This window comes from Sminthopsis crassicaudata, chromosome 2 (assembly GCF_048593235.1).
Source record: "Sminthopsis crassicaudata isolate SCR6 chromosome 2, ASM4859323v1, whole genome shotgun sequence".
In the NCBI taxonomy this organism is placed as follows: domain Eukaryota; kingdom Metazoa; phylum Chordata; class Mammalia; order Dasyuromorphia; family Dasyuridae; genus Sminthopsis; species Sminthopsis crassicaudata.
Window position 1 is genome coordinate 367,267,544 of NC_133618.1, and position 12,412 is coordinate 367,279,955.

Below are 12,412 nucleotides of genomic sequence, written 5' to 3' on the forward strand. Positions count from 1 at the left end.
CTGAGGCAATTGGGGTTAAGTGACTTGCCCAGGATCACACAGCTAGGAAGTGTGTTAAGTGTTTGAAGCTACATTTGAATTCAGGTCCTCCTGACTTCAGGGCTGGTGCTCTACTACAGATGGTTCCTTACAGAACAATAATATTCCATAACATTCATATACCATTAATTTATTTAGCCAATGCTCTAATTGATGGGCATCCACTCAGTTTCCAATTTTCTTGCCACCACAGAAAGGGTTGCTACAAACATTTTTTGCATATATGGGGGTCTTTTCCCTTTTTTGTGATCTCTTTGGGATACAGTCTCAGTAGAAACACCATTAGATCAAAGAATATGCACATTTTGATAACTCGTTAAGCATAGTTCCATATTGCTCTCCAGAATGGTTGGATTTACAACTGCACCAACAATTTATCAGTGTCCCATTTTCTCCATGTCCTCTCCAACATTTATCATTATCTTTTCTTGTCATCTTAGCCAATCTGAGGTGTAGTGGTACCTCAGAGTTATCTTGATTTGCATTTCTCAGATCAATAGTGATTTAGAGAATTTCCTCATCTGAAAATTATCTCTTCATATCCTTTGACAATTTATCAACTGGAAAATGGTTTGTAATTTTATAAATTTGAATCAATTCTCTATATGTTATAGAAATGAGGCCTTTATCAGAATTCTTGGATGTAAAAATTTCCCCCCAATTTATTGCTTCTCTTCTAATCTTGTCTGCATTGGTTTTGATTGTACAGAAACATTTTAACTTAACAATCAAAATTATCCATTTTGCGTTTCAAAATGTATTCTAGTTCTACTTTGGCCACAAATTCTTTTCTTCTTCACAAATCTGAGAGACTATCCTTTGTTCTTCTAATTTGCTTATAGTATCACTTTTTATACCTAAATCATGATCCCATTTTAATTTTATATTGGTATAGGGTGTTGGTTATTGGTCAATGCCTAATTTCTGCCATTTTATTTTCTAATTTTCTCAGCAATTTTTTTTCAAATGGTGAATTCTTATCCCAGAAGCTGGGGTCTTTGGGCTTATCAAACACTAGATAACTATAGTCATTAACTTGTGCCTCATGAACCTAACCTACTCTATTTCTTAGCCAATACAAAATGGTTTTGATGACTGCTGCTTTATTATACAATTCTAGGTCTGGTAGGCTAGGCTACCTTCATTTGCATTTCTTTTTCATGAACTCCCTTGAAATTCTTGACCTTTGGTTCTTTCAGATGGGTTTACAATATTTTTACCTCCATTACTTCATTATAATATGTCAATGCAGAGTCTAAAAGAAAGCCAAAGATCTCCTAGAACACTAGTAAATGCCTGAACCAGGACAGAGCCCATTTGTTTTATCTTCTAGTTCGAGGTTCTTTCCACTACCATACACTTCCTACTTCCCAAAACATTTTAAAATGTTAAGAGTTTATGTTAAAAAAAAAATCTTTCATTCATGGACGAAGTTGTTGATTTAGTCTCACAGAAAGCTAAGGTAGTAGAGGGTTTCTGCTTAGACCTGGTATCAAGAAAGAATTACAACTTAAGTTCTTATTAAGTCTTTGCTGTTAAAATGAGATCTTTTATTTAAATAAATTCAAAGTACTACATCTGGAATTACTTGTGGGATGTAAGTAAAAATTATTAATAAAGGTCTTATAATTCTCATCTCCTGCCACCCTTGAGTCATATTCTCAGTGTAGTAGGATTAAGGGGTTATGTCTTAAGTCAAAATTTGAACTCAGATCTTTCTGACTCAAAATGGCATCTATCCACTATGCCACACTATCTGTATAAAATCTATGCAGGACTTTGTTCTGCTTGACCCCAGATTATAGAACTAGGAACCAATGGATTGAAATTGCAAGATTAGGTTTAATTCAAGGAAAGGACTGCTATCAAGGCAATAACTGTTAATAATCAAAGCTACAAAGAAGCCTTAGAGGTCTGAAAAACACAATTACCTAAGAATGGACTGAACCACCACTCACCTTTCCCAGGCCAATAAAATACCTAAGGGTGACCAGACACAGTCACTTCCAGTCTCTGATTATTACATAGATCTCCCAAAGTAATCCACTTCAACCCTCCCCCCTAGACTGCCAGCCTTTTTAAAAAAATATTCATTTTTAGGTACATTTTAAGATTGTACATATATGTACATTCATTTTTAAATATATTTCCATATATGTCATGTTGGGGGAGAAAAATCAGGAAAGGGATAACATGATAAAAAGAGAGAGAGAGAGAGAGAGAGAGAGAGAGAGAGAGAGAGAGAGAGAGAGAGAGAGAGAGAGAGAGAGAGAGAGAGAGAAAAGACAAATCTGATTTACTGATTTACATTTAGTCTCTATAGTCTCTCTCTGGATGAAGATGGTGTTTTCCATCCAGTTTATTTATTGGAAATGCTTTGGATCACTGAATTGCTGAGAAGAATCAAGTCTATCCATGGATTATCACACAATTTTGTTGCTGTGTACAATATTTTCCTGGTTCTACTTGCTTCATTCAACATCAGTTTAGGTAAATCTTTCCAGGCTTTTCTAAAATCAGCCTATTTATCATTTCTTACAGAACAATAATATTTTATTACATTCATAAACCATAACTTATTCAGCCATTTGCTAATTGACGGCATCTACTCATTTTCCAATTCTTTGCCACCACAAAAAGAGCTGCTACAAACATTTTTGCACATGTAGGTCCTTTTCCCTTTTTATGATTTCTTTAGGATAAAAGATCCAGTATCCAGGATTGCCAGGATCTCTTTAAAGACTTTTGCTTGTTATATAAAACAACTTACATAGGGAAGTGGTGAGCTATCTAAAACCCCTCCCACCTGAAGCTCAGTCATTCTCTGTCTTGGTACCCCATATAAACCTTGTTCCCAGCTCCCCATTTTGAGTACTTGCTGTGGGGCACTCTAATTACAACTCACCTACCCTGATTAAAGATCTCAATCTTATTGTATTGATTGTTTTCATTTAAAATTCACATTGACTTCCAATTCTGAGATTATGTGATCAAATATGATCATGTGCATGATGAGACTATAAAAATAACCTAGTCTAACATTTTACAGTTTTGTAAATTGAGACCCAGCAAAGTAAAAAGACTTGTTCATGGCTGCATAGCAAATAAATGGTAAAATTGTAACTTGAACTCATTTCTTCTGAGTGTTATGAGTGTTAAGTCCGAAAATTTACTACACGATATTGTCTCTGCTTTTGCCAGCTTGAAGTACTATACCAGTGTCAAATCCAATAAAATGAGCCTAAAATGCTTTTTCTTCCCAGATATAGGAAGCAAAAACATAAGGTATGACAGTAACAATTCACAGTAAATGGATTTAAGTAGAATAAAGTTAGAAAAGAGGCCAATCATTTTTTAAGACTTTATATGACTGCTGTCTATGGAACTCATCATTCTTCACCTCTTTGCTGCTCTGTGAACCACCCTTTACACCAAACTGCAAGCTCTTCTTCAGGGAACTCCCTCTAGGTAAAACAGGAGTGATCCTCCTAGGATTTCCACTGGAGTAAGGATGCATTCAGGGTGTGTTCTTTCCATTCTCCCTTTTAGTTTCATTTTATGTGTATTTTTCCATTTTTAGATTATAATCTCCTTGAGAAGTGAGACTATCTTTCTATTTTCATTTGTATTAACAGGGCTTATTTAGCCCAGTGACTTGGCTAGCAATAAGAATTTAACAAATGTTTATTGTTCATCACTTGCTGGGAACAAGAAGCCCAAGACATTAAAAAGTGGCTTCTTCATCAATGTTCAGGTTATTCAAGATTGTGAGAGAAAACAAATACTGGCTATTTTTCCAATAAAAGGAATGAGACAAAGACAGAACACCACAACTTATTTGCACTGGTCTTCTAAATAAATGTTCTGTGTCAAGGTTAATGCATCAAAGTTGTCCCCACTATTATAAGATTCAGGATCAGTGAATCTTCTTTATTTTCCTATATTGTTACATATTTCTATATATAACTATTATTTCCCCATATAACTATGCCATGAATGACAAAAATAAAATACTACTTACTTTGTACCATCAAATACAATGGATTTTACTTGACCACATTGCCTAAAGAGAGACTGAAGTTGTTTGTAGTAGATAAATCCATATGGAGGAATATGCTTCAGCTGTTTAAAACATAAATGACACCTTCTTTTAAAATATACCACAGATGATTTTTTTCATTCAACAATTCACTAACATTAATTAAATACCTACTAAGTGCAGGGCACATGGTACTGAATATTTAAAAAACTTAAAAATAAATTGAAAGTTTATTCTCAGGTTCCATGGGAAAAAGTTTATTCAATAGGGATTTTTAAAAAATTTATAATCAAATTAAAAATTATAAATTAAGTTGTCCACTAAGAAAAGTTCATTTTTGCCTTAAAGAAGTTCCACAATTCTAACACAATAAAAATTCAAAAATAGACTAAACTTTTAAAAACATCTTCAAAATAATTTAGATAAGAAAATTTTACTTGTTACATTTTTATAAAGGAAAAATTAAAGGAAATTTTGACTCTGAAGTAGAAAGTATTCAGAATTCTCTTTGAGTCTATAGAATTTCAATTAGGAAAAAAATTTATTTAAGTCACTACCATGAGCTTTTGACACTGCTTAGTAGGGTCTCTTTAAACCTATGGCAAAAGTTTTATAAACTTTAACCCTTTTTTGCTACATAGATATCTTCTGTATTGTTGTATATATTATTACTACTAATTTTGGTGACCAGAAGGCATGTCTAACCTAGATTCCTCATGTTTAAGCATTACCCTAATACATATACATATTTAATATTTTAAAATATGCCAAAGAGTAACATTATACAACTTCCATTAGTAAATAATCTGTGTTGAATAATTCTCAGTCAGAAAAACTATCTTTTACTCAAATTAATATGAGGGGAAAAGATTATGACTAACATGGTATCAATGATGAAAAGTTGGTTACTTTTTTTAAATTATGAGTTGTCATATAATAATTAAAGACTATTATTATTCAAAACTCTCAGAAATTTCTTTTGTCCAAACTAGATAATTTTAGTTCCTTTAACTTTTTTCATATTTTATTGTCTGATTCTTCATTGGTTTGTTTCACTTTAATTGTAAGATCAAACCCAAATTCTAAATGCTACATGTGTAGTCTGGTAATCAAAAAATAAAATGCCAAGCATCTAAATTATGATGGTGAATTGGCAAAAGTTGGACACGAGTGTAGAAAAATCTTAAAATTCTATTTAAAAATGAATGGATGGATAAGTTCTGCCCTCATACCAATTAATATAATCAAAAGGCTCAGATACTTCAACTAAATCAATGAAAAATCCAATCTGGGTATAGATTTCCCATTAAGATGGATGCCCAACCAGAACCAGACCACCAACTTTGTGCAAAACTTGAAATTCCATCAAATAATGATCAGGAAACCCAATAAGAAACCACAATAAAATACTTCTGCCATCTCAGAATTGTAACAGCAGCAACAACAAGAAGAATGCAGAAGAGCAATCAAGATGGTGAAGGGCCTTGAGCCAACAACTATCAGCAGCACCACATCAAGGCCAGAGGCCTTCCAGTTTAACTAGCAAGAGACCAAAGATAAGCTTTCAAGATTGTGCAAGAGCTAGTAAGAGCCAAAGGCTTTCCAAGAAAGGACAGACACCAGAGTGGGCATGGCAGCAGTCAAGATTAATACAGCCCAGGCACAAGAACACTGAGATCACAAGCACTCTGTCCTACCATAAAGATCCAGAACTCATTCTTAAGGTTCCAAGGAGGCATAATCTTGGGAGGTAGTGGTCAATACAATACAGTTCCAGGCAGGAACAACCACCCCATTCAAAAAATAAATAGGGCAGAGCCTTGGCATTCGTTCCAAAGTCTCTACTCAGAAACTAAAGCTAAAAAGATGGCAACACCAAGCAGCATTTAAAATTATTGTAGAACAGCAACAAGATTATGTGATGATGTACCTCTTTTCAATAATGAGGTGATTCAGGTCAATTCCAATAGACTTGTGATAGAACCATCTGCACCTAGAGGGAGGACTATGGGGATAAATGTGGATCATAATATAATATTCTCACCTTTTTTGTTGTTGCTTGCATTTTGTTTTCTTTCTCATTTTTCCCTTTTTGATCTGATTTTTCTTAGGCAGCATGATAAATGTATAACTATGTATAGAAGATACTATTGGATTACTATATTGAATTACTTGCTGTCTAAGGGAGAGAGTAAGAGGGAAAGGAAGGAGAAAAATTTGGAATACAAGGCTTTGCAAGGAAGAATGGTGAAAACTATCTTTAACATATATTTTGAAAATAAAAAGCTATTATTAAAAAAAACAAAAAAAAAAACCAAATTATTGTACATATAGAGATCTCTGAAAAAGAAGTAGCTTTCTAAAAGTGGCATGCCATTATGCAAAAGGAAAATGTTTTTTCCACAAAGATGATGTGAATACCTAGGAGAAATGAACCAAGAGAAAACAAATTAAAATAAAAGCTTGAAAAACAAGAATTGTAAGATTAACTTAGAAGATAAATAAAATTAATCCAAAAAATAAATGCTCAGAAAACCAGAATACACTGAACAGAAAACAGTAACAACATGAAACAGCAAAAAATACTAGAGCAAAACCAAAAGACTAAAGAACACAGATAATTTAATATATATCAAAAGCAAATAATCTAGAAAACATTATCAAAGACAAATAAGAATCCCTGAAAACCATGAGAAATAAATACAATGTGGACTCTTAAAAGAAATCATAAATGGAACTGCTTCAGATCAATAAAAGCAAGAAAATAATGAAAAGATAGAATCCATCAATCACCTCCAAAAAGGAATCCCAAAATTATCTTCAAATATCATAGCCAAATTCATCATCAAAAATATTACAAATATCAACTTATACAAAATCTCAGACCAATTAGACAATCAGCAAAGAAAATGAGGCATATACTGGGTCAAGGAATTAGAGTTCTGGATAATGTGCTGTCTATTCAGATAGAGATATCCAGGGAGAGAAGAGAGAAAGGCGATTCTTACAGGGTTTAGTTATGGTAAACAGAAGGAAAAAAAGATAACTCTGAATACACTGAACAGTCAAACTTCAGAATGATTACCTCTACCCAGGAATAGGGATAGTTAGAAACTGCTGTGGAGTTTTCTTGGAGACAGTTAAAAAGTGTTATTCAAAGCAAAGATTCCCAAGAGTTAGGAGAAGGAGAGAAGCAAGAGATTTGGGACAAGCATCCAAAAGAAATTCAAGTACCAAGGAGCCATAGTCAAGGATACAACAAGAAATTTTTATTATATAAAAAGATTTTGGAATACAATATTCCAAAAGGCAAAAGATATGTGCTTACAATCCAAAATTACTCTGAAAAATTGATTATTATCCAACAGAATAAAATAAATGGATTATTAATAGAACAGAGGACTTAAGTCAACTCTTTTTATGTGATATGTGGCAAAATTAGTCACAAGCTGGGGAAAGGGAAAGTCACACTGTAGCACTGCTTTACAAATATTAACTCATTTTAGACTGACAATAATTCTAGAAGGTAGGTTAAGGTTAGAGTACAAACAAGGCTTGAGGCTAGACCTGAAGTTAGTCTTCCTGACTACCAGGCCAGCCTTCTATTTACTATCCTATCAAGAAAATTTTATACTAAATATTCTTAAGTGCCTTTTTCTAAAAGCTGACTCAAAGGCTGATTTTTAATGGAAAGTACATAGGTTAGGCATTGTAATTGACATCTTTAGAAACCAGGATATTTACAAAAGGAAATTATGTTACTGTTACAATCCAGCAAATGTGAAAAGGGGAAAAACAGCCTTTTAATGAACTACAGTCACCTATTTATTTTAAAACAAAAATGATACCTAATTATTTCAGGAAACATGTCAATATTCTTCTTACTCATTTATTGCTGTGTATACTGAAGGCTATTTTGAACATTAACCTACCACTACAGTTGTTTTAGGATCTTTGCCAGCAAGCTCCCTTATTGCCATTTCCTCATCAGGTTGTCCAAAAGTAAAGTAATTTGGGTAGAAAGCACCAGCCAATACAACCTTAAAAAAAGAGAGAGAGAGAGGGAGAGAGAGAGAGAGAGAGAGACAGAGAGAGAGAGAGAGAGAGAGAGAGAGAGAGAGAGAGAGAGAGAGAGAGAGAGAGAGATTTCCTTTAGTCAAACATAAGAAATAACTAGCATTTTTTAATCTATTCCTTGAATTTTACAAATATTCTATTAAAATTTAGAATTTTTACCATTGAAACAAAGCTTCATACTTCTTAAATTGAAAATAAAGGTCTTTGGCTTTTGAAATTAAAAGGAATTACCAAAATAAAATAAGTAATTAAGCATGTAATAATATCCAAATATATATCATCATTCCCTAGAATTTGAGGCATTTTATTGTGGAACTGAGGGGAATAAAAACAATAGCAAAAACCCAGCTCCTATCCCATTAAATCAATAATTATTACAGGAAGGGACCCCCCTCTTTCTTCCTTTTTAGATAATGTTCCTGTTTACAGCATAGAGATACTCAAAATAAGAAAAAAGCCTCTTCCATTTATTTCTAAGAAGCACTTTTATAAAGGTATCATCTTTAAGATATTCTTACCCAATTTTAAATTGTTTAATTTTCAATCAAGGCTTTCTCTAAAATGTGACCTTTTCCCATTGTTGTGTTATGTCAAATTCCTAGATACCCACCTCTTAAAATCAAACTTCTAAAAAGATGTCATAGGCCTCAGACATCATGAAGAGAAAGTAACTACCTTTTTTCTTCTAGAAAATACTCCAATAATGGAACATTTCCAAAGATCCCATGTGGTCAAGCTTCCTTAATCTAGTGCTGCTTAATGCCTCTGAAATCTCCACCCTCTCTGAAATTTCAGGATTTTACAGATATCAAAAAAAAGTATTTACCATTAGATACCATATTGAGTATTTGATTAATTACCCCTCCCCAAATACTTTACCTAAAAAACAAACAAGAATTTGACAGAAACATGGACAGGTAGATAAACTGACCCCCAAAACAGTCCTGAAATTAACCTTTCAGTTATAGGATACCCCAAGCCATAAAAATTTCTTTATTAAGTGTAATTTTTTTAGTGCAGGACTGTTTTTGCCTTTCGTTGTATTTCCAGCATTTAGCACAATGTGTGAAAATCAGTAAATGCTGAATAAGTGCTTGATGATTCAATTATTGACCAGCTTTACTAGCTTACCAGCTGTCAGTCTTTTCTAAAAATATTCTACATTCAATCTCTTTTATGGTCATATCTAAAGGGCAAGGAAAAGGGTTATGAGCTCCTTCAACACCATAACAGGGCAGAAAGCAGGACTGTGCTGGAGCCAGAGCCTAAGGTGAATACTTTAATATATCAGCAATCAACAGTCACTACAAACCAGAATTTGACCTGTTTTGTTAAACTTAATAAACTGTTAAGTATGTATGCATACATTGACCTTTTATTTATTAAAATATCAGCACACTCTTACACACTGCTTAATAACAAAGCTGTATGTCTAGTAACTACAGTTAAAAAAAAAAAAAAAAAAACCAAGGAATTATATATACTGCTTTAAGGTTTGCAAAATGCTTTACATTTATATCTCACTTGAGGCTCACAATATCCCTGAGAAAAAGAGGACAAAAATGGGATGTCCAAATACCTGCAGGATAAATCGCTGTTTATAGACATATTCATGGTCCATCACAGGTCTCTGAGTATCAACACACATGTTGAATTGTGTGATTCGATTTTTCAGTTCTTCATATAACTCAGCCACCTAAAAGAAGGTTATATTTAAGAATAATTTTTCTTTGAATGAAAATCCTTAAAGTGTGACATACTTGTGGGACAGAGCTAGGATGGCAAAAAAAAGGCAGGAAGCCTCCTGAAAGGAAAACTTTTTCTTTTCTTTGTTTGTTTCTTTCTTTTCTCTTTTGCTTTGCCAAGTAAGGCTAATGATGGTGATACTGACTAACCCACATCAAAAAAGGAGGAGGAAAGGAAAACTTACAGGACTCAATGAAGCTGAACAGCTTACATCCCTATGTGGGAAGAAGATTGTTAGGTTCTTACTAAGTGCTAATGAGATAATGAGATGATAGGTTCTTACTAAGTACTAAGTTGGTACTTAGTTCCGGCCTTTAGGGGAGTTTTACCCCTGTGAACTCTTGGGGAGGAGCTTACATGGTTAGGAGGAGCAAGTTCATTGGTAGAAGTAATCTTCCCACAAGCCCTTGAGTTATTACATGCCTATCCTCTGGGAGGATAAAAGAAGACACCATTGAGCAAGGGGAGAGTCTTGTCTGGGCCAGACCTGGGGCGGCTCTCTGGAGGAAGAGAAGTCTCTACTCTAGGTTAGTGTTGGTGGCCGAGAGATTGAGTCGAGACAGCAGATCTCCTCCCAGAGATCGGCAGTCTCTGGAGACAACAGAACTTTACAGAAGATAACTGTAATTCTTTTATTATAGCTTTTTATTGACAAAACATATGCATGAGTAATTTTTCAACATTGACCTTTGCAAAAACTTCTGTTCCAACTTTTCCCTTCCTTCCCTCCATCCCCTCCCCTAGATGGCAGGTAGTCCCATATATGTTAAATATGTTAAAGTATATGTTAAATACAATATATGTATACATATTTATATAGTTATCTTGCTGCACAAGAAAAATTGGATTTAGAAAGAAGGTAAAAATAACCTAAGAAGAAAAACAAAAATGCAAGCAAACAATAGTAGAAAGTATAGAAATGCTATGTTGTGGTCCATACTCATTTCCCAGTTTTCTTTCACTGGGTATAGCTGGTTCTATCATTACTTTGGATCCTCTCATTGTTGAAGATAGCCACTTCCATCAGAATATATCCTCATACAGTATTGTTGTTGAAGTATATAATAATGTCCTGGTTCTGCTCATTTCACTCAGCATCAGTTGATGTAAGTCTCTCCAAGCCTCTCTGTATTCATCTTGCTGGTCATTTCTTACAGAACAATAATATTCCTTAACATTCATATACCACAATTTATCCAACCATTCTCCAATTGATGGCATCCAATCAGTTTCCAGTTTCTAGCCACTACAAAGAGGGCTGCCACAAACATTCTTGCACATGTGGGTCCCTTTCCCCTTTTTAAGATCTCTTTGGGATATAAGCCCAGTAGTAACACTGCTGGATCAAAGGGTATGCACAGTTTGACGACTATGAGCATAGTTCCAAATTATTCTCCAGAAAGGTTGGCTCTATTCACAACTACATCAACAATGCATCAGTATTCCAGTTTACCCACAACCCCTCCAAGATTCGTCATTCTCTTTTCCTGTCATCTTAGCCAATCTAACATGTGTATAGTGGATACTTGTAACTCTTTAAAAAAAAATTTAACTCTAATAGTACAGCTAGAAGGAATATAGATAGAGTATAAATTATAAAGTGAATTTGAGGGAATGGCAAAATAGTTACTAAGGGTTGAGAAAGAAGAATACAATGGATACAGAAAGAAGGGAGAAGTAGAACGAGATAAATTATCTCACATGAAAATGCATGAAAATCCTGTACAGTGGAGGAAGGGCAGATGGGCCTCACCTGAACCTTACTCTTATCAATATTAGCTCAGAGAGAATAAAATACACAATCAACTGAATATAGAAATTGATCTTACCTGACATGGAAATAAGAGAGGAGGAGATTAAGTAAAAGTGGGAGAAGAGGAAAGGAAGAGAGGGCAGGCTAGGAGAGGTGGTAGACAAAATGATGAAGAGGGATAGGGTGGAAGGAGAGAGGGGAAACAACAGGAAGAAAAAGATAGTGAAGGGAAATACATACTTCTAGTAATCCTAACTGTGAATGTGAATGGGGTGGACTATTCCATAAAACAGAAAGAGAGAGAGAGAGTGGCTCAAAAAACAGAATTCTAAAATATATTGTTTACAAGAAACAGACTTGAAACAGAAATGCATGTACAATAAAGGTAAGAGGTGGAGCAGAATTTATTATGCTTCAGGGAAAGTAAAAAAACAAAACCACCAACCAAAAAAAGAACAGGCACAGCAATCCTGATCTCAAAGGAAAAGCAAAAATAGATCTAATTGAAAGAGATAAGGAAGGAAACTACATCTTGCTAAAAAGTACAACAGACAATTTATTTACTAAATTTGATATTTAGTAATATCAATACGAAACATATATGCACCAAGTGACATAGCATCCAAATTCTTTTTTTTTTTAATTATAGCTTTTTATTTATAAGATATATGCATGGGTAATTTTTCAGCACTGGCAATTAATTATAAAACCTTTTGTTCCAATTTTTCCCCTCCTTTCCCCTATCCCTCCCCCAGATA

At 34.0% G+C, this 12,412-nt stretch overlaps 1 protein-coding gene across 1 annotated transcript in view; it reads right to left on the reverse strand.

Moving 5' to 3' along the window:
• TDRD9 (tudor domain containing 9) overlaps positions 1 to 12,412 on the reverse strand; it is a 175,209-nt gene that overhangs the window by 30,383 nt on the left and 132,414 nt on the right. Inside the window, exons 21-23 of the mRNA XM_074291060.1 lie at positions 9,735 to 9,851; positions 8,011 to 8,118; positions 4,061 to 4,161 (exon numbers count right to left, since the gene is read on the reverse strand). Coding sequence (XP_074147161.1) covers positions 4,061 to 4,161; positions 8,011 to 8,118; positions 9,735 to 9,851 — 326 coding nt within the window. The remainder of the gene's footprint in view (positions 1 to 4,060; positions 4,162 to 8,010; positions 8,119 to 9,734; positions 9,852 to 12,412) is intronic.